Source organism: Chanodichthys erythropterus, chromosome 3 (genome assembly GCF_024489055.1).
Source record: "Chanodichthys erythropterus isolate Z2021 chromosome 3, ASM2448905v1, whole genome shotgun sequence".
NCBI lineage: Eukaryota > Metazoa > Chordata > Actinopteri > Cypriniformes > Xenocyprididae > Chanodichthys > Chanodichthys erythropterus.
In genome coordinates this window covers 25,893,210-25,917,916 of record NC_090223.1, presented here as the reverse complement: position 1 = coordinate 25,917,916, position 24,707 = coordinate 25,893,210, and the positions used below count along the sequence as shown (strand labels likewise).

Below are 24,707 nucleotides of genomic sequence, written 5' to 3'. Positions count from 1 at the left end.
ACTAATATTACTGGAGGCAGTGTTTCAGATGTGATAAAGTCTGACATGCATCAAAATTAGCTTGACCTCCCGTGACTACAATAGATCCTATAAATCATTTGATTACAAGAAAAAAAAATGCATGTCATACTCTAAGGAATCGGATGTTTTCTGTGGTGTAGAGCACACACACCCTGACAGGTCACAGTCTGCTTGTTTATGCACTCTCAAATCAAATCATGTGGGCAACACACTACAGGGCAGGGCCTGCATTTCAGACCAAGAGAACCACACCTTATCATTTATGCAGTTCAAAATGATAAGAATCCTGCTTGTGTTTGTCCATGGCTATGTTCACAATAGTGCTAATCATACTACAGTATGCAACATGCAGTACGTATACTGTTTTTGTATGCACTGAATATCTGGATGACAATATATAGAGCTTAATGCATCCCACAATGCAATGTGCTTGACTTGCACATCCTTCCACTTCCAGTGTGATGGGTGAGTAATATCAGTGGTCATTTTATTTTTTTATTTACTTTGTTGTACTTTTAAATTAGACTAAAACAACACAAAACTGAGTTAAAATCCAATTTAAAGGGTTAGTTCACCCAAAAATGAAAATAATGTCATTAATTACGCACCCTCACGTCGTTTCACACCCGTAAGACCTTTGTTCATCTTCAGAACACAAATTAAGACATTTTTGTTGAAATCCGATGCAGTGAGGCCTGCATAGGGAGCAATGACATTTCCTTTCTCAAGATCCATTAAGGTACTAAAAACATATTTAAATCAGTTCATGTGAGTACAGTGGTTCAATATTAATATTATAAAGCAGCGAGAATATTTTTGGTGCGGCAAAAAAAACAAAATAACGACTTTTATAGTGATGGCCGATTTCAAAACACTGCTTCAGGAAGATTCGGAACGTTATGAATCTTTTGTGTCGAATCATGATTCAGATTGCGTGTCGAACTGCTGAAATCACGTGACTTTGGCGCTCTGAACAGCTGATTCGATACACTGATTCATTATGCTCTGAAGCAGTGTTTTGAAATCACTGTCATTTTTTTTTTCTTGGCGCTCCAAAAATATTCTCAACGCTTTATAATATTAATATTGAACCACTGTACTCACATGAACCGATTTAAATATGTTTTTAGTACATTAATGGATCTTGAGAGAGGAAATGTCATTACTGCCTATGGAGGACACACTGAGCCATCGGATTTCGACAAAAATATCTTAATTTGTGTTCTGAAGATGAACAAAGGTCTTACGGGTGTGGAACGACATGAGGGTGAGTAATGACAGAATTTTCATTTTTGGGTGAACTAACCCTTTAAATGATGACAGATTTTCATTTTTTGGATGAACTTTCCCTTTAAGAAAGATAAAAAAAATAAAATAAAAAAAAACTTGCCTACTTGTTGAACTAAAAATGCAAAATGATGCTTGTTTTAATTTGTTTAAGACTGTTTAAAAGTTTATCGTTTCATTTTACATACTAATAAATGAAAATAACAGGCAGCAAACAGCGAATAATAGCTAGGAAAGCCCCGTATTCTCACAGTGCTACTGTCCCTTTAAGAGATGATGCAATAGGTTAAGTTTGTTTTAGCTCTCCAGCTGATCAGCCCGAAGCCGAAACACCGAGCAGACAAGAGACACTCGGAGGATGGAGTTTTTCATAGGAAACCCTTTTTCTACACCCGTGGGTCAACTTATCGGTGAGTAACACGCTGGATGAGATCGCAAATCACACGCAATGCGTTTTAGCACAGATCAGTCAGTGTACTTTAACTTGATGTAGCCTATCAAATACGACTGCTTGATATTTACATCAAATTTAACAAATATATCTGTATATTCGTGCCTGGTTTTCTTCCAAGACACCCACGAACACGTATGCATCGTTAAATTAAGGATGACAGCAAAGGATACGATTAAATTAAGATTGACAGCACATTCGTGCAAACCAGCGTCGCAGTCGCCCCATCAACGTATTCCTGATTGGCGGAGCTGCGTGTCAATCAAACGCTCTCTGCAAATGGCAATAAAGGAAGGCGGGACGTGGAGGATGTCTGCTGGAAGTTGCACGTCTCGGTGTATCCTAATAACGTTTTGACCCATTTCTTAGCCGCTCTTATTTAGAAAAGAACTATTTACATCTGAGAATTAAACGGGTTATGTAACCCAATCCAGACTTTACTGCTGTTTTCGCAAGAAATACAATAATAGGGCTACTTTTCATTCATTTTAAGGGGTGCCGTCTTTTTCTGCTGTTCTCCTGATAGTGACGATGCATCTAGACTAGTGTCATCTCAGCAGCACAGAGCAGTTGGGAACTGCCTGTTCCAGCCAAACACCATAATTATGCATTAGCAGAATCATTTTTGCAATGTTCTACTCATCCCAGACATATCTTTAGATTAATATAATTGTCAGAATGCCTTTGCTCCAGTAAACATAATGCTACCGATCAAATTTTAGTGAGGGTAGGTTTAGGGTTGGAGTAGGTGTAGATGTTAAAGGATTAGTTCACTTTCAAATTAAATTTTCATGATAATTTACTCATTTTCATCAGTTGAAAAGAAATTAAGGTTTTTGATGAAAACATTCCAGGATTATTCTCCTTATAATGGACTTCAATGGCCTCCAAACGGTTGAAGGTCAAAATTACAGTTTCAGTGCAGCTTCAAAGAGCTTTAAACAATACCAGACATGGAATAAGGGTCTTACCTAGCAAAATGATCGATTATTTTCGAAAAAAATACAACTGTATATGCTTTATTAACACAAATGATTGGCTTGAACATGCTTTTGCTTTCCGTATTTTTCAAAAAGCTTAACTTCAACTTCAACTTACGGAACAAACGTGGCACCAGTTACATTTTTTCCATAAGTTGAATAAGGGAAGGCGTAGGACATACGGCGTAAGCTTTTTGATGATTGCGGAAAGCAGAAGCATGTGCAAGGTGATCATTTGTGTTTATAAAGCATATACCTATAAAGCATATAGTTGTATTTTTTTGAAAATGACCGATGGTTTCTCTAGATAAGACTCTTATTCCTCGTCTGGTATCATTTAAAGCCCTTTGAAGCTGCACTGAAACTGTAATTTTGACCTTCAACCGTTTGGGCTCCATTGAAGTCCACTATATGGAGAAAAATCCTAGAATGTTTTGATCAAAAACCTTCATTTCTATTGACTGAAGAAAGAAAGACATGAACATCTTGGATAACATGGGGGGTGAGTAAATTATCAGGAAAATTTTATTTGAAAGTGGACTAATCCTTTAATAAAGCATCATACTTCCACATTAATATCATGCTGGAAGCATAATCTGATAGTATGTTTAGTTGTTGAATTATTCTCCTTAATATTTTAATGGGAGGTAGCTAAATCTGACAGGGTAGCAGAAATAGTCAGAACAACGGCATTAGACAAGATGAGAGCTGTCGTTACCAAGTTATTTTGATTAAAGATTAAAATATTTGATAACAAATTATTAAGACGCATGAATTTAAAAGAAATGAGGTGCACAGATAAATCATTTATAATAATTACTGCAATATTCAATAAAAAAAAAACTCAATTTGACTTCATGGTGACTTTAAAGATGGGTCGTCACCTTATGTAATGACACGAGCAGTGTAAGGAGAGAGCTTTTGATGTAACTTGCCCTTTCAAACTGTTGAAAAGCCTGTTTTCCCTGCCCAGATGCTGAACCTTAGGCATTGTAAACAATAGGACAAGTCATGTTCAACTCTCAGTTAGCTAGTTAACATGTTCAGTTCATTTCACTAATGCAGAATGAGTAGAGTGTAAATATGAGACCTCTTTTTAAAGTTAGTCTGGGTTCTTCATGAGCTATTATATCAACATAAGTTCAGTGATAGTGTTGTTGTGAATCATAAACCACTTTGCTGATGAGTAAGATAACAATAATAGCAGGGCATGCATCAGATAGACAGTTCAGTTTATTTCGTGCTCTTGATTCTGTTGATAAGAAACAGTATTAGTTAGCTTGCAAACATCTACATAATCGCTTTGAGTTCCTCTGTTTACTGCATTTTGTTCAGTAAAAAAGAGGAATGATAAGTATGGGATCAAAGTACGCATGTAATAGCCATTATTTTAAACCACAACATGTTGTATCCTGGTTGTATCCTGTTATTTTAGGGTAAACCCTTTATGTTTGTTTGAATGTTTCTTTCTCAGAACATGCCACCAGTTCTTCTCTCCCGTCAGAAGACTGGGGACTCAACATGGAGATCTGTGACATTGTCAATGAAACAGTTGAAGGGTGTGTATGTTGTCTGTTCATATGGTCATGACAATGAAGTCTTACCCAACATATTGGAACACCTAAACCACATTTAAAACTTTTGAAAGTCATTGTATTTGACCAAAGTTTTCTGTTAGCCAAATCCTTTTACCTTACAATATTTACTTTACGTCACCCTGAGATTTTACGTTGATATTTCAATAATTTAAAAACACGCACATATTCACGGTTCGGTTAATGCTCACATGACAGGCAGGTAAACAAATATTTCATTTTAGAAAGTGTTTTATTTTGGTTGAACTAGCAGCATACTGTACTCTGATCTATTATAAATCAGTGGCTACATAACAAACTAATGTTTCACAGCCACAAAGTGTCATAATGTTATAATACAGTCTTCATTTTGAGCTGTATAGCTATGGTTTTAACATTTATAACCTAACTATCTTTGGTTGTGCTGTCATTCTTTGCTTAAAATAATAATAAATGGTTTAAGTGTCCAAATCTGAATAGTTCATTCAACTGTATGGTGCTTTGACTTTCTAAATTGTATAACATACATTGTCTGACATAACTGTTGTGATGCTGCTCTGTTTACAGACCTAAAGATGCAGTCAGGGCAATAAAGAAGAGGATTCTGGGAAATAAGAATTTCAAAGAGGTCATGCTGGCTTTGAGTGTAAGTGTCAAACATATTGTCTCAATGTATTAATGTATTGTCTCAATGTATTAACTCAATGTCTTACCTCATGTTTACACATTAATAATTCACATTATGTTTTGAATTATTCTTCAAGTGCATTCTTCAGTGACCCCTTTGGTTTTGCTGCAGGTGTTGGAGGCCTGTGTGAAGAACTGCGGGCACAAATTCCACATCTACGTGTCCACCAGAGACTTTGTGGAGAACGTTTTGGTCCAAACGATCCTGCCTAAAAACAACGCACCAGTGGTTCTTCAGGACAGAGTCTTGAGCATGATACAGGTACAAATAAACCCTTTGCCAACTCAGAGTAAACAGTGTCACATGATCCTTCAGAAACCACTCTAATATGCTAATTTGCTGCTCAAGACTCATTATTATTATTCAAAACAACAGCTTAATCTTTGTGTGGAAACTTTGATAATTTTTTTCAGGATTCTTTTCTCAATAAAAAAGTAAAAAAACAAAAAACAAATACAAAGTTCTGTCATGAAACTCTAGATGGCGCTGTCTGATTAGTCCTTAAAGGGTTAGTTCACCCAAAAATGAAATTAATGTCATTTATTACTGTCACCCCACTGATGTCGTTCCACACCCGTAAGACCTTCGTTAATTTTCGGAACACAAATTAAGATATTCTTGTTGAAATCCGATGGCTCCGTGAGGCCTCCATAGGGAGCAATGACATTTCCTTTCTCAAGATCCATTAATGGACTAAAACATATTTAAATCAGTTCATGTGAGTACAGTGGTTCAATATTAATATTATAAAGTGACGAGAATATTTTTGGTATTTTAAAACACTGCTTCAGGAAGCATCGGAGCATAATGAATCAGCGTGTCGAATCAGCGGTTCGGAGCGCCAGAGTCACGTGATTTCGGCAGTTTGGTGGTTTGACACGCGATCCGAATCATGATTCGACACAAAAGAATCATAATGCTCCAAATCTTCCTGAAGCAGTGTTCTGAAATCGGCCATCACTAAATAAGTCGTTATTTTGTTTTTTTTGGTGCACCAAAAATATTCTCGCCGCTTTATAATATTAATATTGAACCACTGTACTCACATGAACTGATTTAAATATGTTTTTAGTACCTTTGTGGATCTTGAGAGAGGAAATGTCATTTCTCCCTATGGAGGCCTCACTGAGCCATCGGATTTCAACTAAAATATCTTATTTATTTTTTTCCAAAGATTAACAAAGGTCTTACGGGTGTGGAACGGTAGAGGTTGAGTAATAAATGACATTATTTTTTTTTTTTTAGGTGAAACTTTAGGTGAACTAACCCTTTAACTCAATATGCTTGCAATCACATCATTCTCTATAGGGCACAGCTGTGTTGGGGAAAGTTATTTTTAAAAGTAATGCATTACAATATTGTGTTGCTCCCTAAAAAAAAGTAACTAATTGCATTATTTAGTTACTTTTTATGAAAAGTAATTCGTTACATTACTTTTGCGTTACTTTTTCTCACCCTGGCTGGGTTTGTTTTTAATAACAACAAAAAAAGTCAAATTTTTGGCAAATGTTAAGGCCCTTTCACACCAAAAGTGAAATGAATAAGTCTCAGGCAGAAGAAAATGCATATTTACAACTGTACACTAGAGGGCGCAGCTCAAACACACCTTTCAGCTGTGCTGATTAAAGAAGAAGATGGAAGTTTAACACTCTTATTTCTAAATCTAATCTAAAGTAATTTTTGCTTATTAGTATGGTTGAATTAGATCATCGAAGGTCAGCAGCAAAGACACTGGTTAATAAAGTGAGATTAAATGCATGAAGTATATTTGTGTAATTTGTGTAATGCCTCTGAACTTTATTTCTCTCAACATGGGGACAGGAGAGCTGTCGGTCAATAAATGTGAAAAAGTAACTTAGATATTTTGTTGTAAATTTAAAAGTAATGCGTTACTTTACTAGTTACTTGAAAAAGTAATCTGATTACATAACTCAAGTTACTTGTAATGTGTTATCCCCAACACTGCAGCTGATTGGTTCCTTCTGTATCAATAGCCAATGGGCTTGCTGCTCAACCTTCAAATACTTGGTCAGTGTTTGCTATAAAAGTTTGCAGCGCTCTTTCAGAAACCCTCCACCATCCCCAGCTCCACCTGTATTGATCTGCTATGGGTAATTTGTGTCTTTCTTGCTCACAGCAGTGTTGGCAGTAGCAAGTCGCATTCCAAACGTATCAACATTGTCATATCCATTACCACTCTCAGAGTTGTCATGACAGAACAGCATTTATTTGCAATAGAATTCTTTTGTAACATTACAAATGTCTTTACTGTAACTTTTGATCAATTTAATGCATTCTTGCTAAATAAAAGTATTAATTTCTTTCAAAGGAAAATCTTACACTATCACTGGAAGTATTTGGCTCAGTATGTGCCTTGTGTACTGCATTGTGAAGTATTCAAACAGATCTTGGGTGTGTCCGTCTTTCTTTCTCACTAGGCGTGGTCCGATGCCTTCCGTAGTTCTCCAGATTTGACAGGGGTTGTAACCGTGTATGAGGATCTCAGGAGAAAAGGCCTGGAGTTTCCCATGACTGAACTGAATGGTTATTCCCCTATTCACACTCCAAACAGGGTATAATTGCTGCATATTTAACAATTTTTTTATAAAGCAGCTCTTTATAAACAATTATAAATACACAAAGAATACATAACTGTTTTCAAAAGCTGCACACAGTAGACCCTCTCTAGAGGGCTAGCATACTATATGTGTACTGCTTTTGCTTATTTATTAATTAATGCTTGATGCCAACAGACTGTGGGATCCGTGTCTCCGGTAACAGCGTGTACAGAAAGTCACTCCATCACATCCTCACAGCCACAGAATACAGAGACGCCCGTCACGCTATCACCTCAACAGGTACACACACACACACACACACACACACACACACACACACACACAGCAATGCTGACTAGCATGTCATGCTTAAGATTAAGGGTGGGTGTGGCTTGAACATTTCAAAGCATTTCTGCAGGTCTAAAAAGTTTTAATTCGTCCTTAAACAAAGCAGAGCAGAAAGTCTTAAATTCATACAGTTGTGGCAATGTATGTATACCTTCCTCAGTAATTTTGTCCTGTTTTCCAATACAAATATCTAAACATCCTTGATACATCTACTTGAGATGCAAATGTTAAAGTCTTGAAAAACTGAACAAAATGAAGTGAGTTTAGATATGAAGTTAGTTAGATATGAAAACTTCCCTTTGAATTAAGTTGATTTTTCTCAGCCCATTGGCAGATATTTGTTCTTGTTTTAAGCATAAACTCACTTCATTAAATGCATCTTGATTTAAAAATCTTTAGACAATCGCACTGGAAAACAAGACAAAAATACTGAGGAAGACTTTCACTTTTGTGCAGCGTGATCAGAAGGAACAGTAGAAGTTACATCCACATTCTAGTGGTTGAGAGCATAGATATTCAAGATATTTTTTGCTAATACATAGTATATTTTAATACATAGTATATCAAACGTATATTGCTAATACAACTCATTGTGTTTCTCCCTAGACATTTACATTTAGAGAACATATTAGAGATGTATTGAGTTCCTTTATTTTTGAGTTACTAAATTTTCTTTACTTCCTCTTAAAGAGGTCTTAAAAAAGTCTTAAATTTACCTTCATAAAACCTGAAAAAACCCTGATTTTAGGATTGAACAAAATGTTATGGATTGACTAAACTGACTACAAATGTATCCAGCCAGAGGGCCTCAGTTTATGTCTGAAATTAAATATTCTGGTTAATATTAATATTATTTAATAAGTTAACTTTTAATAAGTGTGAGTGCTATTTTTATATATATAACTGCTATGCACTATGTTAATATATTAAATTAAGATTACTGTTACTGGTTATATATTAAGATTTATTTTTACCAGTTGAATGTATTACTAATTGTATTACTAATGTACTTAATGTATTAGATATCATGAACTAACAACTTTTTAGCATTTATCAAACTGAGTTAATGTTCATTTTTATATATATATAAAACCATAAGTAACCATAAGTAAATGTTGTAAGTTTTTATTACTGTATTATTGAATACTGCTGGTTTCATGTATGTTTGTGTTTCAGATGAAGACTTTGAAGGCCGAACTGGAGGTGGTGCGTAATAATATATCTGTGATGTCAGACATGATGAGTCAGATGGAACCTGGAAGTCTTGAGCCGTCGGACACGGAGGTGCTACAGGTTGGAATGAGACACGGACACACATACACATCCTTACTTTCTTTTCCAGCTTTTCTTTCTCCAGCATGTACACCCTCATCCTCCAGGTGTGATTTTAGATCTATGAATGAAGGGTTGTTGATGTTTCTCTACCCTCTTCTTCTCTGTGCCGGTCAGTAGCAGCTGTACTCCATGAGCAAGGACATGCAGGGCCGGATGGTGGAGCTCATACCCCGACTGACAGAGGAGAAGCTCATAGAGCAGTTACTCACTGCCAATGATGACATTAACACCACGTTTGCACAATATCACAGGTTAGAGGCATGATGTTTGACAACATTTCATGAACAATTCATATGTCAACTTTCACTTCATGCACATGGAGACCTGCACAGTGTAAATGTGTTGTAAAAAATATGGTGAATAAATATCTGACTCATGATAGATGATCCAAACAATCCTTTTAAAAGGTCTTTATTATATTAATAATAGTTAAAATACACATCAGTTGTTTGAGTTAATAGTTCCATCATAAAGTTCATTATGTTTTTTCCTTGCAGAATCTCACACACTATAAACACAAATAGCATACGACTTTATCTTCATATGGCAGAAATAGCTGTATCAAACCAAAAACTGTTCACATCCGTGATTAGTAAGAAGACCTTCACATGTACTGCCACCCAGTGGAAAACAAAATCATTGCATGATAAACTTACAAAAAATGCCTTGGCCAGGGTTATTATGCTAATTTAAATGGTCTTATTTGTTAGTTAATTTTGGGAATTATAAAACGTCTTATATAGAGGACTTTATAATGACAGGGTTCCCTCGATCATAGAAAACACTGAATTTGAAAATCGGTGGGGTTTTTTAAACTTGGTAAAGAATTAATTATTAAAATCTTAAACGTTCATATATATTTTTATAGTAAATAAACATTTCTGTAAATATATTACGAATATATTTTTGAAATCCTATTTAATTTTAAAATCCTTATAAACTAAGCATGAGTGACTGGAGAAGTCATGAAACTTCATTTGCTGAAAGGTTTGTGTGTATCCCACTTATCAAATTACTTTAATAACTAGTCTCAGTGTTGCTCAACTTCTCTTTCTTCAGATTTGAAAGGCATCTCAACAGACAGAGCAGTACACAGACTGTAAGAATATATACATTTAATATTAAATACTGCTGATTTAATCTATAGATAGATTCTTTATTTGATTCATTCTTAATTCATTATTTCAGAATCCAGCTAATGCAAACCTCATTGACTTTGGTACTTCCAACCAATCAAAGGCAACAAATGGTGCTCACAGTGCAATCAGCCAATCAACAGTCACCACACTATCCAATCAGATGGCAGGACTGAGTAAGTGCAAATTTTGCTCATATTTTGCTCACATTTTATTTTTCAATCTTAATCTCAGTTATTAATGCATAATTTTGTTGCATGATTTTCTACAGGCACAAAAGGAGATGACCTAAAAGTAAATAAAAGCAGCTCATTACAAAAAAGGTAGGAATTAAAGCAGTTTATATGTATAATATAATTATCATTTTAGAAAACAGCACGAAAAACTAGAGCTGTGAGCAAATGTTTGTGATAATTTCAGGAAGTGAAGTTATTGGCAATGAAGTGAACTTGATTTGTTTAAATCTTTGTTAAGTGCCCCTATTATGCCCTGTTTTAAAGGTTTCTAGTTTTGTTTTAGAGGTCTCCTACAACAGGTTTACATGCATCCAAGGTCAAAAACACTTGAATTTTCAGATAATATACCTTGCAGAATTTCCTTTTTTTCTCACAGTGTCCGAAACAGTTCGATAAAGGATTCGTTCTCTCTAAACCCTTCCTTTCCGAGAGCCTACTCTGCTCTGATTGGTCAGATGACCTAGTCTGTTGTGATTGGTCTACTCTGCTCTGTGAAACACCAGGGCTGCGTTCAGCCCAGAAAAAACGTTGTTTTTTTAAATGGAAACGGTAGCGATTTGAACACCCTGTTCTGATGACGCAAGAGTTGCAACTATGGCAGCTGAGAAGGCCATTCTTTGTGTTCTTTTCGAGGTATTTTCGGAGCCTGATTAAATAGTTATAAATACGTGTTTAATACTACAAAATGTGCTCGATGTTACAGTCACTGCCCTTGCCGTCCAGAATAAAAAAGAGAACATCCCAATCGAGTGAAGGGATTTGTGGAAACTTCTAATTATTGTTATACAACATTTGACTTGCACTTCATGATGAAAAGACAAACATTTCAGGTGAAGGATAATCCACTTCTTACCTCCGTGACTGTGTTGATCTATATTATTTTCATTGCTTGTATTAGGATTATAAAATATTGCTGATCACCGTTGTGCTATAAGATATTGTAATATTTACAAACTATACTCCTCTGATTATAAGTTTATTAAAGTGTCACATCACAATACAATAGCAAAATAAAGAAGTATCGTATTTTTATGTTACATTAATACCCATTGTGCAAGCTTTCTCTTTAATACCACGTGGTTTATGTACATCTTGCCACTGATTGGGCTGACATTTCTGACACACCCACCAAACAAGAGAAAACGTATCTCAAACAAGTTGCAGACCGTTTCCAGGAAACATGTCGTTCAACCTGGAAAACGTAGCAAAACGTTGCGCACCGGTTTGAGCTTGAACGTGCCCCAGTTTATATTGTCTGACAAATGTTATTAAAAATAAACTAGCTGGTAGTGCATCAACATCAAAAAGAAAGTGAGAAGATAAATAATTGTAGCAAGAGATTGAAGATGAGCCAAAAAGAAAGGGAGGAGAACACCTGTGAATGAGATCATTGGTTATCAGCTCAAAAGTAGAAGCTGCGACTTGTTAGATGATCTGCACTGCAGGGATCTCAGCTTTATTGTCTTGACCAAGTTTTGGCATCTGAAACTCCCTGACTTGAGGGATTTCTTTTGAATAAGAGAAGACTTTCTTCAACACGATATGAAAGGTAATGATAGTGGCTGTATTACCACATCAATTCTAGCGCAAGTCCTCATCCTTTGGAAATGCATGCTAAGTGGATTTGCTTTTGTTGCAGAGAAAACAGCATCTTCTTGACATGTCGACAACAAACCAAACTCTCCCAGGCATCAGCTCGAACAAAGTGTTTGAGGGTCAAAGCAGATGTTGTTCATTTGTGGGCATTATGCAGATTTGTAACAAACATACATTCATACAGAAAGTGAGACTGGAATCACTGACGACTCGTTTCAGGCATTTCCAAATGAGTTCTTTCATTTAGGAGACAAATTCATTCTTCAAGCACTTTGATCTTTGAAACTTTGCAGACCTTTTACATTCACAAACAGCGATATTACACACTACATGAAGGTTAAAATCTGAAAAAGCATAATGGGGCACTTTAAACAAAGAGTGTGTTGTATAGTTAGTTTCTGTAGCTCATTTAGCATAATTTGAGGTATTGGTTTTGGTTACGTCCATAGCAATATTTACACACTTAAGTGTAAAGTGCATGAGCAATATTAATGCTTGTCTTGGCAAACGCCACTTAAACATTGTGATTTATTGATAGTCCAGAAAGCTGTGCAGCTTTTGAGGGATTGGCAGCCACACAAAGAAACCGACAGGACACTGGAGCGGTAAGTGTCTTTCAGTAATTTAAGAAAGGATATCATGTTTGAAATGGTGTTCATCTCTTTGTATTATGAGAGAGCAGCAATCATTAATGTATGTGAGAGCAGTCAGGATATGCCATTGGATGCCACGATATGTGTCCATCATTTGAAACGCTGTCTGTCTATGTTAAGGATGACAGCCTAGACTCCACCTCCCTCGGCAGCTCGCCTCAGTTTCATTGGATGCTTGAAAAGGGAATGGTGGGTCTGATTGGCTGATGAGAGAGTCAGCCTGTAGTGTATGATGTGCTGTTGGTCGAGCTTATGTATCTGCTGCTCTGGCCTCATTTTTCTTTTTCTTTCAGCATGTTAGTTTTTTTTTCCTCCTTCGGTAAACTGTCTTGCTTTTGTGTCGCCTGCATGTTTGGAGGAGCTTCATTATCTTTATTTGCTGAAGGTTCTGTGGGACTTTTTGGTGTTTAGTTCATTCTGTCCTTAATTTTAGTTCACCCCAAAATTAAAATTCTGTCAATAATTACTCACCCTCATGTCGTTCCAAACTCGTAAGACTTTTGTTTTTCTTCGGAAAACAAATGAAGTCAATATGTCAGTTGCAAAGGCAGTCAATGTAGGAACAGACATCTTTCATCAAAAAGATCTTTATTTGTGCTACGAAGATGAACAAAGGTCTTACCGGTGTGGAACAACATGAGGGTGAGTAATTAATGACATAATTTGCATTTTAAGGCCTGGATCCTGACCATTCCATAACTGCTTAGTGCCTTATTTTATGGTGTTCCCATTTTAAAACCAATTTATTTCCCATTCTCAGGACTGAAACATTCCGATTCTTCCTTTTATACTTGAGGGTGTGTTCACACTTGTCATATTTGGTTCAAACAAACCCTGTTGCGATTGCTCTGTTAGTGCAGTTCATTTGAATAAGTGTAAATGCTGCCATCAGAACCCTGGTACGCACTAAACAAGTGAGCAAGACCACTGAAAAGATGCGTCTTGGGGTGCTTTCACACCTGCCTCATACTTGGTTCGATTGCTCCCCCCTCCCCCTGCGGCCACTGGACTGTGTTCACATTATATTATTTGGATCCGAACCGCGGTTCGTTTGCGTCATCAAACCAGCAGCTGTTTACTACGTTGCTTAGTAACGATGGCACAGGAGAAGGCGACAAAATGCATAACGTTGCTCTCCTCAGTTTTATATTTTTGTTTTTGAACCGTTGGTTTTGTTCATAACGGCTCTTGCGTCTATCTGCGGTGAATGTAGAATGCTGAAGGCGAGCAGAAATGAGAAAAGCTACGCTACAGCTCTCTGCTTGCAGCATGCCAGTCACGCTTGTCGGGAAAGTGAGTGAAACACACACACATAAACACTCATTTTTATCAAATTATACGGCATTAATAGCGGTTTACTTCCGCAATTTGTTACGTTTGCATTCATATCAGAAGCGAACCGTACCGGAGTGCACTTGAACCGCACCCCAGACCACAAGTGGACTCGGTACGGTTCGCGGGTGCGCACCCGAGTTCAGAAGAGCGTATTCACATCATCCAAACGTACCGAACTCTGACGTCAATTGAACCCGGGTGCGCACCAAAAGTGCTAATGTGAAAGCACCAAGTTCGGTTGAATCGTACCAGAGTTCGTTTGCCCCTTTGGAGCGGTTCGTTTGGGCAGGTGTGAAAGCAGGGTGCGCACCAAAAGCGGACCAAACAAGCGTACCGAGACCTGCTTGAAGGGGTGGTCTCGGTACGCTTTCAAACGAACTCTGGAGCGGTTCGCTTGAGATGTGAAAGCAATCCGACCCAGTTAACCGACCAACGAACCAAATGATATCATTTTCATAAAGGAAAATATGATATAAAAATCAGTAATGTCTGATTCTGTGAGTGAGCACATTGTTTACCATATCTGAAAAACGAGCGCATCTGTTGTGTAATTACACTTCTCCGTGCGAGAATGCTGTCCCGACAAAGTCTCAATTCCCGCTCTGCTTCATTATGAAATTCAGATGGTCTCTCTAGGCTACAGACATACGGACAACAGGTCGCCTACTAGACAGCACTGGGAAATCCAGAGACAGAGAGAGAGAGAGAAAGAGCGCGGGTTTGAATTTGCCGCAGCAAATATGAATGGAGTATATAATTTAACTGCGGGAGAGACAGCTACATTTATAAAGTGTTTGTGTGTGTCTCGACAGTTACAAATAAAGCCACAATAAGCTCATGGAGCTAGCTTGTCAATCATACAGTGAGCATGTTTAGCGCAGCACACAGCATTGTTTTGGATGTTCAACAAGTTCTGTCGCCAAATATACATCATAAAAGCTGTTTGAACGCTAAACGAACCAGGACTAAATTTTTCTTTTTTTGGTCCGGACCAAAAAGAACCGAACTACAAGTGTGAACACACACTTAAAGTAGTGTGAAGCTTGGTTGAGATGGTGTGGTTTGGAACTGATAGTTGTACTTTATTATGCTAATGTAAATTCATATTTTCTTCTGTTATCAGATCCCTATCAGTCAGAGTGAAGTGATGGATGACATTGAACAGTGGCTTGACGTGGACGATGTGAGTAACACATTTTTAAGTAAAAAAAAAAAAAAAAAAGTAAAAGAAATTAATGCTTTGCATTATATGCATTAAATTGATCAAAAATGACAGTAAAGATGCAAACAATATTTCAAATAAATGCTGTTCTGTTGAACATGCTATTAATCAAAGACTCCTGAAAATAAATGTATCATTGTTTCCACTAAATATGAAGCAGCACAACTGATTTAAAACATTGATAATAATAAGCAATGTTTCTTGAGTATCTAATCATCATATTAGAATGATTTCTGAAGGATCATGTGACACTGAAGACTGGAGTAATGATGCTGAAAATTCAGCTTTGGCATCACAGAAATATATTACAGTTTAAGACATTAAAATATAAAACAGTTATTTTAAATTGTAACAATATTCCACAATACTACAATTTTACTGTATTTTGGATCAAATAAATGCAGCCTTGGTGACCATTTACTTGGTTAGTAGTGTATATGAATATGTATACAGCAACTACGCTTTGTCAGTAATTACTCACAGGCCTTAACAGTGTGGAAAAACAGATAATGGATAAAATAGTTATCAGTTCATTTCAAATTGAACATGACAAAAGTAATGATCAGCAGTTCAGTAAATCAAGAACTGCTCCATCTGAATCAACAATGAATCACATCCTGTTGGTTATTTAAAAAATATTGTGAATGCCACACAATGTTGCACTAAAACTTGTGCAATAAAACCAGAGACATTTATGAAGAAAGTTAAGTGGGGATCTCATGTTATCTTACAACCCTGATTATTGTGTACTGTTTTTTTTTTTTTTTGTGTGTGTGTGTGTGTTCCAGGAAGATGACTCTGAGGGAGTGACCAGTGAAGGTGCTATATTTTGCATGCTTGTGAAAAAATATAAGGCTAATATGATGATGCTTTTAGCTACAAATAAGACTGTAGTACTATCAGCACCATGTGTAAATGGATGTAGATTTAAATTAACAGCAAAAAAAAAAAAACACTTCAATCCATTTGGGCCATATGCATGCTCACCAGTGATGCGCGGGTCAATGTATAAACAACCCGCACCCGACCGACGTTTTCAACTAACCCGCCCGCAACTCGGACCGCAAAAAAAAGGAAAATATTATACCCGACCCGCTTCCTGACCCGCATTTTTTTAAAGTAGTAAATGCTCATTGTAGCGTCATTGGGCCATAGACGTAAGAACTAGGGGTGCGAGGGTGTGTGGCCGCCCCCCATCAGCCTCCCTGGCCAATAATATCCATTAATCCAGCCTGTGGAGGAGAGAAATGTTTGGTGCGCTCAGATGTGCAGCGGCGAGAGCAGGCAGTTCTTGAGGCGGCCCATCATTTTCCATTTCAGCTGTCTAGATGCATATTATTGATGAATGCGATGTTTATGTTTCGACCCTGCTTGAAGAATTCATCAGCAGGTCAACTCAGAGAAGGCCCACTTTTGGAAATGTGTGAAAGCCCTTAGGGACGCAAACTGTTTTTTTTTTTCTGAATGTTGTATGATATAGCCTAGTGTTATGTAATAAAAGCTTGATTTATTCATTTATTTCGTTTCGTTTTCTTAACAATTAAGATGCTGCATGTGTTTGCTCCAACACGATCACATGATAATGCGTATCAATAGTACGAGTTTGTAATCTCGTAGAATATATACGCCAAAATGAGTGCTTATGGTACGCAGTTTTTCGCGTACATATGATACGCACTTTATGGCGTGTATATGATACGCTCTTGGTTAGGATGGGGGTGGGGGAGTGGGGGGTTCGTACGTATAATACGCCATAAAGTGCATATCATGCACGCGAAAAACTGCGTACCATAAGAACGCCAAAACTCATTTTGGCGTATATGGCTTTCCGTTGGAGATAATAGTCCTTTCTCAGAACTTACACCTCTTAACTATACTTTTTTTAATTCCCCCCGTTTATCTGGCCGGGGTGGAGGACTGGCATCTGTTTTTAGAAACAGTTTCTGTTGCCGATTAATAGAAATGGACACTTTCACAAGCTTTGAGGTTCAACTTTTTTCATTGAACCTGATGAACACGCTAGTGGTGGCAGTTGTTTATCGTCCACCAAAAACGAAAGAGAACTTCATTAACGAGTTCTCTGAATTTTTAGGGGGAATCACTCCTAAATTTGACAGAATTTTAATTGATGGTGATTTTAACATTCATATCTGTTGTGACACAGCATTAGCGAAAGAGTTTCTTAGTCTCATTGATGCTTGTGATTTCTGTCAGTGGGTGAAAGAACCTACACATGCACATGGTCATATTTTAGACTTGGTGCTAACACATGGCCTTTCTATTTCGGATGTTAATATTGGTGGCTTAAGTTTTTCAGATCATAAGCCTATTATGTTTACCATTGATATCTCTTGTCATACTACTGAAATTATTAGACCTGCAAAATGGTCACGTGTTGGCCTGTTTGGTCCAACATCTGTGGACAATTTTTCAGTAGCATTCAATGAGGCTTGTCATTTGCTGTCTGTGGATTTCCTTGCTAATGTGTTAAATGTGGATGAGCTTCTTAACATGTTTAATTCTGTATGCACCAGTGTTTTAGATATTGTTGCCCCTATGAAATTAAAAAAACATAAAAGCAAAGTTGAACCATGGCTAAACAGCAATACTCGTAGTTTAAGACAAGCCTGCAGAAGAGCAGAACGCAGGTGGAAAAAGGATAAACTACAAATATCTTATGAAATCCTACGGGAGTCTTTAATTTCATATCAAAAAGCTGTGAAAGTTGCCAAATCTGACTACTTTTCCGAGTTAATTTCTAAAAGCACTAACAGCCCCAGGACTCTATTTAATATATTGAATTCTGTTTTTAATCCTACAAGCAATATCTATTTAGTTGAATCCTCAACTTTATGTGAAGACTTTCTAAGATTTTTTGTGGATAAAATAGATGTAATTAGACAGTCCATTATTCCGTCTACTGATGACCCTGTAGATTTTTTGAGTCCCACTAGTTTTTTAAATTCATTTGAGCCTATTACTATGTTGGGTTTAATGGATTCAGTTGTTAAGCTGAAGCCTACTACTTCTGCCCTTGATATTGTTCCTACCCAATTCTTAAAATTGGTATTTGATAGTGTTGGGGACTGGATTTTAGCAATTATAAATAAGAGCCTTCTTTCTGGATCTGTTCCAGCTTTGTGTAAACACGCTATGGTGAAACCTCTGTTGAAAAAGCCAAATCTGGATACAACTGTTTTATCGCACTTTAGGCCAATTTCAAATTTACCTTTTCTTGCAAAGGTCTTAGAGAGAGCTGTATTTATGCAGCTAGAGTTTTTTGGCAAAAAATAGTATGTTTGAAAAATTCCAGTCTGGATTTATGAAAAAACATAGTACTGAGTCTGCACTTCTTAGAGTATTAAATGATATTTTATTATTTGTTGACTCTGGGAACTCAGTAATTTTGGTACTCTTAGATTTGAGTGCAGCTTTTGATACAGTTGATCATTATATTCTTTTATCACGTCTTGAAAAATGTGTGGGCATCCAGGGAACTGCCCTTAGCTGGTTCAGATCTTATCTTAGTAATAGAACCTTCTCAGTAGGTATTGGTCGTGCTGTTTCATCTGTAGCACCTCTAACTTGTGGTGTTCCCCAAGGATCTATCCTGGCTCCTATTTTGTTTTCACTCTACATGCTTCCATTAGGTTCAATTTTTAGGAAGCATGGAGTGTCTTTTCATTTTTATGCAGATGACACCCAAATTTATTTACCTTTGAAACGTAATGACAAGCATGGCCTAGAAACCTTGCTTGCATGCTTAGCCGATGTGCGATCTTGGATGTCTCTGAATTTTTTGCATTTAAATGAGGGTAAGACTGAAGTGATTGTCTTTGGGCCCTCAGTGGGAAAAGGAAAACCAAATTTTAATTGTGGTCTTTTAAATTCCTGTATCAAACCAACCGTGAAAAATTTGGGAGTTCTTTTTGATTCTTCCCTTAAGTTTGACCAACATATAAATTCAGTAGTTAAGTCATGTTTTTTTCATCTTAAACTTCTGTCTAAAGTTAAATCTTTTCTGTCTTATAAGGATCTTGAAAGAACCACACATGCATTTGTTTTATCTCGATTGGACTATTGTAATTCGTTGTATGTTGGATTACCCCAATCCTCCATCTCACAACTTCAGATGGTCCAAAATGCCGCAGCCAGGTTTTTAACTGGGGTTCGTAAACGAGAACACATTTCTCCAATTTTAATGTCTCTTAATTGGTTGCCAGTGCGTTATAGAGTTGAATTTAAGATTTTGCTATTTGTTTTTAAGTCTTTAAATGGCCTGGCACCTTCTTATTTGTCAGACCTCTTAAACGTGAATTCATCAGTTAGATGCTTGCGATCCTCAGACAGTATTACTCTGTCGTATCCAAGATCAAGATTGAAGATGAGAGGTGACCGTGCATTTGCAGTGGCCGGCCCGAAGTTATGGAACAGTCTTCCCTTATCTGTAAGATCTGCCTCATCTTTATATGATTTTAAATCAAAGTTACAGTCTCATCTTCTTAGTCTTGCATTTCATTCATTCTAACTCGTTTTATTTTTAAAATTTTAGTGATGTCTTTTACTACTCCTGTCTTTTTTCTCTGTACAGCACAGTGGTCAACTTTTGTTGTGTTTATTTGTGCTTTATAAATAAATGAAATGAAATGAAATATATTCTATGAGATTACAAACTCGTACTATTGATACGCATTTTCGTGTGATCGGGTTCCATCAAACGGATATTACTGAGCTATATGCGTTTAAAAGTAGCCTATTAAAATGGTTCAATGGCATTGCTCAGTTCAACGTGTTGGGAAATCGGGCATTTTGTCCCGCGTCAGCATTTATTCAAAAGTTAATAACGCTCAACATTCAAAAGGTAGGCTACATAAGGATTTCTCATTTGTATTAGCAGGCTTAAGCTATTTCTCCACGTGAATGCCCAATTGAAGCTCTCACAAGCACAAAATGCAGGGATAGAATATGTTAATAAAGTATTTACTAACGCATTTTAGACGAACAAAAACAGGTAGGCTAAGCCAAAGACTGAGGCTACAATATCCATAAATAAATGTTCACAAATACCCATGAAAGTAAAACTGAAACCTTTAGTAAGTAAAACTGAAAATTACAAAGGTTTAATTGGCATCTTTATTTCAAACCCGAATATCATTAAAAATATTTTTGGATGACTCGTGACCGCGGATGACCGCTCATTTTGGATCAACCCGCGCATCTCTGATGCTCACTCATCTTTTCTTCTGCATCTTGTTTTCTTTCCCCTAAAGGTCTTCCTCTTCTTTGAGTTTCAATCTTTGTAACTCATTGCTGACCTGCCTTGTTTATGTCCTTATTTAGTCAGTCACCTAAACTTTTGAATTCTGCTCGTTATCTTCCCTATTTTATTACAAGTGTGTGGCAACGTTGTTTCTGCTTTATCTGCCCTTTTCTTAATGTTTTGTAGTAATCTGGTAAACGCTTAGCTCAGTAATTCATCTTTTTCACATAGGTAATTTCCAAACCCAGCAAATAGACTTTTAAGGCTTCATAAAAGCATGTATTCTGCAATATTTTCATGTGAAAGATGAAAATGTGAAAGACTAATTTCAGCGTCTCATCTCTTTCTCTTTCTCATCCTCAGAGTTTGATAAGTTCCTAGCGGAAAGGGCAAAAGCAGCCGAACGTCTTCCTTCGGTCAAAGCGTCACACAAAGACCCTGGCCATTCACAGCTGTAGTTCTCTACATAAACCTGTTCATATTTTCCAACATCTGTATTTCAGTTAATAACCATGTGCTCACTGTTCAGTTTGTTTATAGTATTTTTCTAACCATGTTATCTTGATCAAACTTTGTAAAACAAAACTTTAGGTGTGGGTTATGTCGATGCATTAATTTTAATTTTGCGGATAATATTTTTATGACTAGACACTCCTTTCTTCAGTACAGTCTGTTGTAGAGGTATGTTTCTTTAATCGTTATTGGAGAAAGTATCCATTATTGATCTTTATTAAAGATCTAGATTGTTGAGGTTAAAGCTGTTGTATGTAAATACACTAAATACGTAATATTAGTCTGTTTTGAAGGAGGTGAATTTTACAGAAGTTTGTAGGTTAAGATTCTTACAATGAATGTGATTTGCGTCTGCAGGCTGCTTTATGTCTCTAGTATATGTGCTATGATCTATGTACAACCTTATACAGTTCATATTAGGGGTTATGTTAAAATATATTCAATAAAACTAAGGTTATTTTGAAATCTTTGAATGTTTATAACTCTAAATACACACACGTTTTCTGTATATGGAGTCTTCTGGCATATATAAGTCACCTTTATATATTGTGTAGTTATTTTGAAAAATATAAATACTTGAATAATTGTCAACAATGTCCTGTTAATGACTTCTAATCTCCTATTAGTGAAATAATGCAGCAGTGATATTCTGTCTCTTCAGCAATTGCTTAATGATAGTCTTTAAAACTTGCACAGTCCCTACGTGTACAGTGCGTGCAGAAGTCGATATTCTGATCAGCACATTTGACCAATTCCAAACCACATTAACCTTAACTGCTATTTTTTATTTTTTTTTGTATATAATCATTCATAAGTAATATTGTTAATGAGGGCTAGAAGTGAAAAACACCTTATATTCTGATGTGCATAATCATTAAGCAAGTTTTCTTTTACAGGTAAAATGAGCCAAAAAAAGAGATTCTTACTATGTGGGTGTCATGTTTCTGGATTTTTTACTTTAGCACTCTCTGAAAACCTGATACCTTGTATATATGGAAACTCCAAGGGCCGTATTCACAAAAAATCTAAAGGCTAAAAGTAGCTCGTACTGTAACTTGCAGATTTAGGTGAAACTCAAATAAAATTAATGGTCATGTCAGTCCTAATTTTATGACTCCTAAATTTTTGCTCTGAGTATTTCACAAAGAATTTTATTGTTAAAACTAGCTCCTAAATCTGTGAAAAGTTAGTAGTCAAGAGGACTCCTAAATCACTAAGACCAAATCACAAACAATCCTAATAGCTGTTGCTGCCAATCTGCCTCAGCAATCCGCCCAAAAACAATGAACACCATTGAGACAATAGTGATGAGTCTTGGGTGCTGAACCTTTTCTTCATAAAGGCAATACATATTTTAATTTTTTAGATTTTAATCTACAATAAAACAGCAAAAATCAATTTAAACAGCAACAATCTTTAATAAATAAATAATGTCTGAATACCTGTGGCGGTTGTATTCACAAGTTCACATTTATAATCGAATACAGTAAAAAAAAATATATATATATATATATAAGCAGCGTTTTTGGCATACTGTCCAGGGGGATTGAGGGCTCCAAGCTTGGAATTTAGCCCAATTTAGCTCATGCAGAAAACGGTCGAGGTAACTATAGTTGAGTCGGCTCTCTCCAGCTGATTAGATAGACCGTTTGAACAAGTTCTTCCCAAACATTGTTTATAAGACATCATTTGTCACTTGAATTTTGCATTCTCAGGATAATTAGCTGAACATTTAATTAGTGACATTTAGCCTACATTTTAAAACCTTTATTTGAATATGGCAACATGATACCTCGTTCTAAAATTTGTCTAAATCGTGGAATAGTCAGTAAGCATGTTGATATCATCCATAGCAACAATGTCAACCCCGCTCTTACTCTTAGCTTAAGATTTACTCTTAGCTTAAGTCTATTCCTTAGTAAAAGTTGGTCTTGGCAGCTTTGTGAATAGAACTTTTACTACTATTTATGAGAACTCTTAGTGGTAAGATAAAATGTTTCGTGAATACGGCTATCTAATGTGAATATCGACTTGCCTATTAATTATGCATGCACTGTGTATTTGTATGAGTACACTAAGTGACCACATGTTTTGCGTACGTAACCTGAGGCAAGCCTGTTAACCCTTTGATGCACAACATGGGTCAAAAATGACCCGGCTGAGTTTTTATTTTCTATACCTTTGCAATAAATTAATTTCATCATTCAGTAAGTATTCCTCAATTAAATAGTTTTTGATCATCACAAATCCTCATTTAATTTTTTTCTTTCTTACTTTTTGAATAAAAATCATTTTTATATCACTACCCTTCTAATGCGCAAAATGGGTCAAAAATGACCCGTATTCATTTCCTATGTAATTTCAATAACGGTTGAGTGTTTCTTTGCTGAATCAATAAAAGAAATGTATTTTATCATTCATTTATTCCAGGTATTCCGTAAATATCTTGTTTTTGATGGTCAAAAATCATGTTCATTTTTTCTTTTTTACTTTATAAACAAACACAGTTTTTGTATGTCTACATCAATTTTACACACATGGGTCAAAAATTACCCGTATTAATTTCCTGTGTAATTTCAATCATGACAGTGTTTCTTCGCTGAATCTTTGAAAGATATGTATTTTGTCATTTATTCCAGGTATTCATTAAATATCTTGTTTTTGATTTTCTACAAATAATTTGTTTATAAAGAAAGAAAAAATAAACAGTTTCTACATCAATTTTACACATATGGGTCAAAAATGACCCATATAGAAATCTTTAATATTTGCAAATTTTTGCAAGTAGGAACATATTTACTGCAGACAACTGTTCATCTGCCACACATTTCACATCTTAACAAGGCTACTTTTGTATATTTGATGGATGTAAGTCTTATGATATTTAATATAGTAGGCTTATATATTATATATATAGTCATAAATCAATTCAATTGGTCACCCTTTAAGTCTGTCAGTGTTCCAGAAAAGTAAGTTTTGGACATATACAACATGGGTCTAAAGTGACCTGAATGAGTTACTTTCTATATCGCATTATATTATTATATAATATTTCATTATTCCAGGTATAACTCAATAAACAAATCCTTATTTTATTTTTTCCTTTCTTTTTGAATGAAATTTTTTTTGTCATTACTTTTCTAAAGGCCAAAGTATACTTCACGTTTTAGGCGTACGTGAGGGTCAGCATACAGATTTTTGTAACTTTTTATAATTTCCACCGGATTTCTGTAACTTTGTATGTGCAGGGTGCACATACACATTTAAATTGCATTCAACTGTGCGCAAAGTATACTTTCAGATTGAAATAACAGATTAAAATAAAATAGGAAATGAATACAGGTCATTTTTGACCCATGTTGTGCATTAGAAGGGGTTTTCATAGCTTGTGCATCAAAGGGTTAAAAAAGATTAGCATGTGCTGCTTACCCTTTAGAGCAATATAAAAAAAAAACCACAAAATGGATTTTGATAATTTAACTTTATTGTTCAAAATAAACAATACATTGAGGCT

The 24,707-nt window shown here is 36.0% G+C and overlaps 1 protein-coding gene across 2 annotated transcripts; it reads left to right on the top strand.

The window, feature by feature from the left end:
• The first annotated feature begins 1,580 nt into the window (after positions 1-1,580).
• On the top strand, positions 1,581-22,270 carry LOC137017354 (target of Myb1 membrane trafficking protein-like). Of its 2 annotated transcripts, XM_067381509.1 has the most exons (15): positions 1,647-1,718; positions 4,214-4,298; positions 4,881-4,959; positions 5,113-5,262; positions 7,440-7,574; positions 7,755-7,859; positions 9,084-9,200; positions 9,360-9,493; positions 10,302-10,341; positions 10,431-10,554; positions 10,650-10,701; positions 12,749-12,815; positions 15,322-15,381; positions 16,209-16,239; positions 21,044-22,269. In XM_067381509.1, the coding sequence occupies exons 1-15, from the start codon at positions 1,667-1,669 to the stop codon at positions 21,136-21,138; spliced, it is 1,326 nt and encodes a 441-aa protein (XP_067237610.1). In that variant the 5' UTR covers positions 1,647-1,666; the 3' UTR covers positions 21,139-22,269. The 2 variants fall into 2 exon arrangements, with proteins under 2 accessions (XP_067237609.1, XP_067237610.1); XM_067381508.1 differs by lacking the exon at positions 16,209-16,239 and having other exon boundaries at positions 1,581-1,718; positions 21,044-22,270.
• Positions 22,271-24,707: the final 2,437 nt, after the last annotated feature.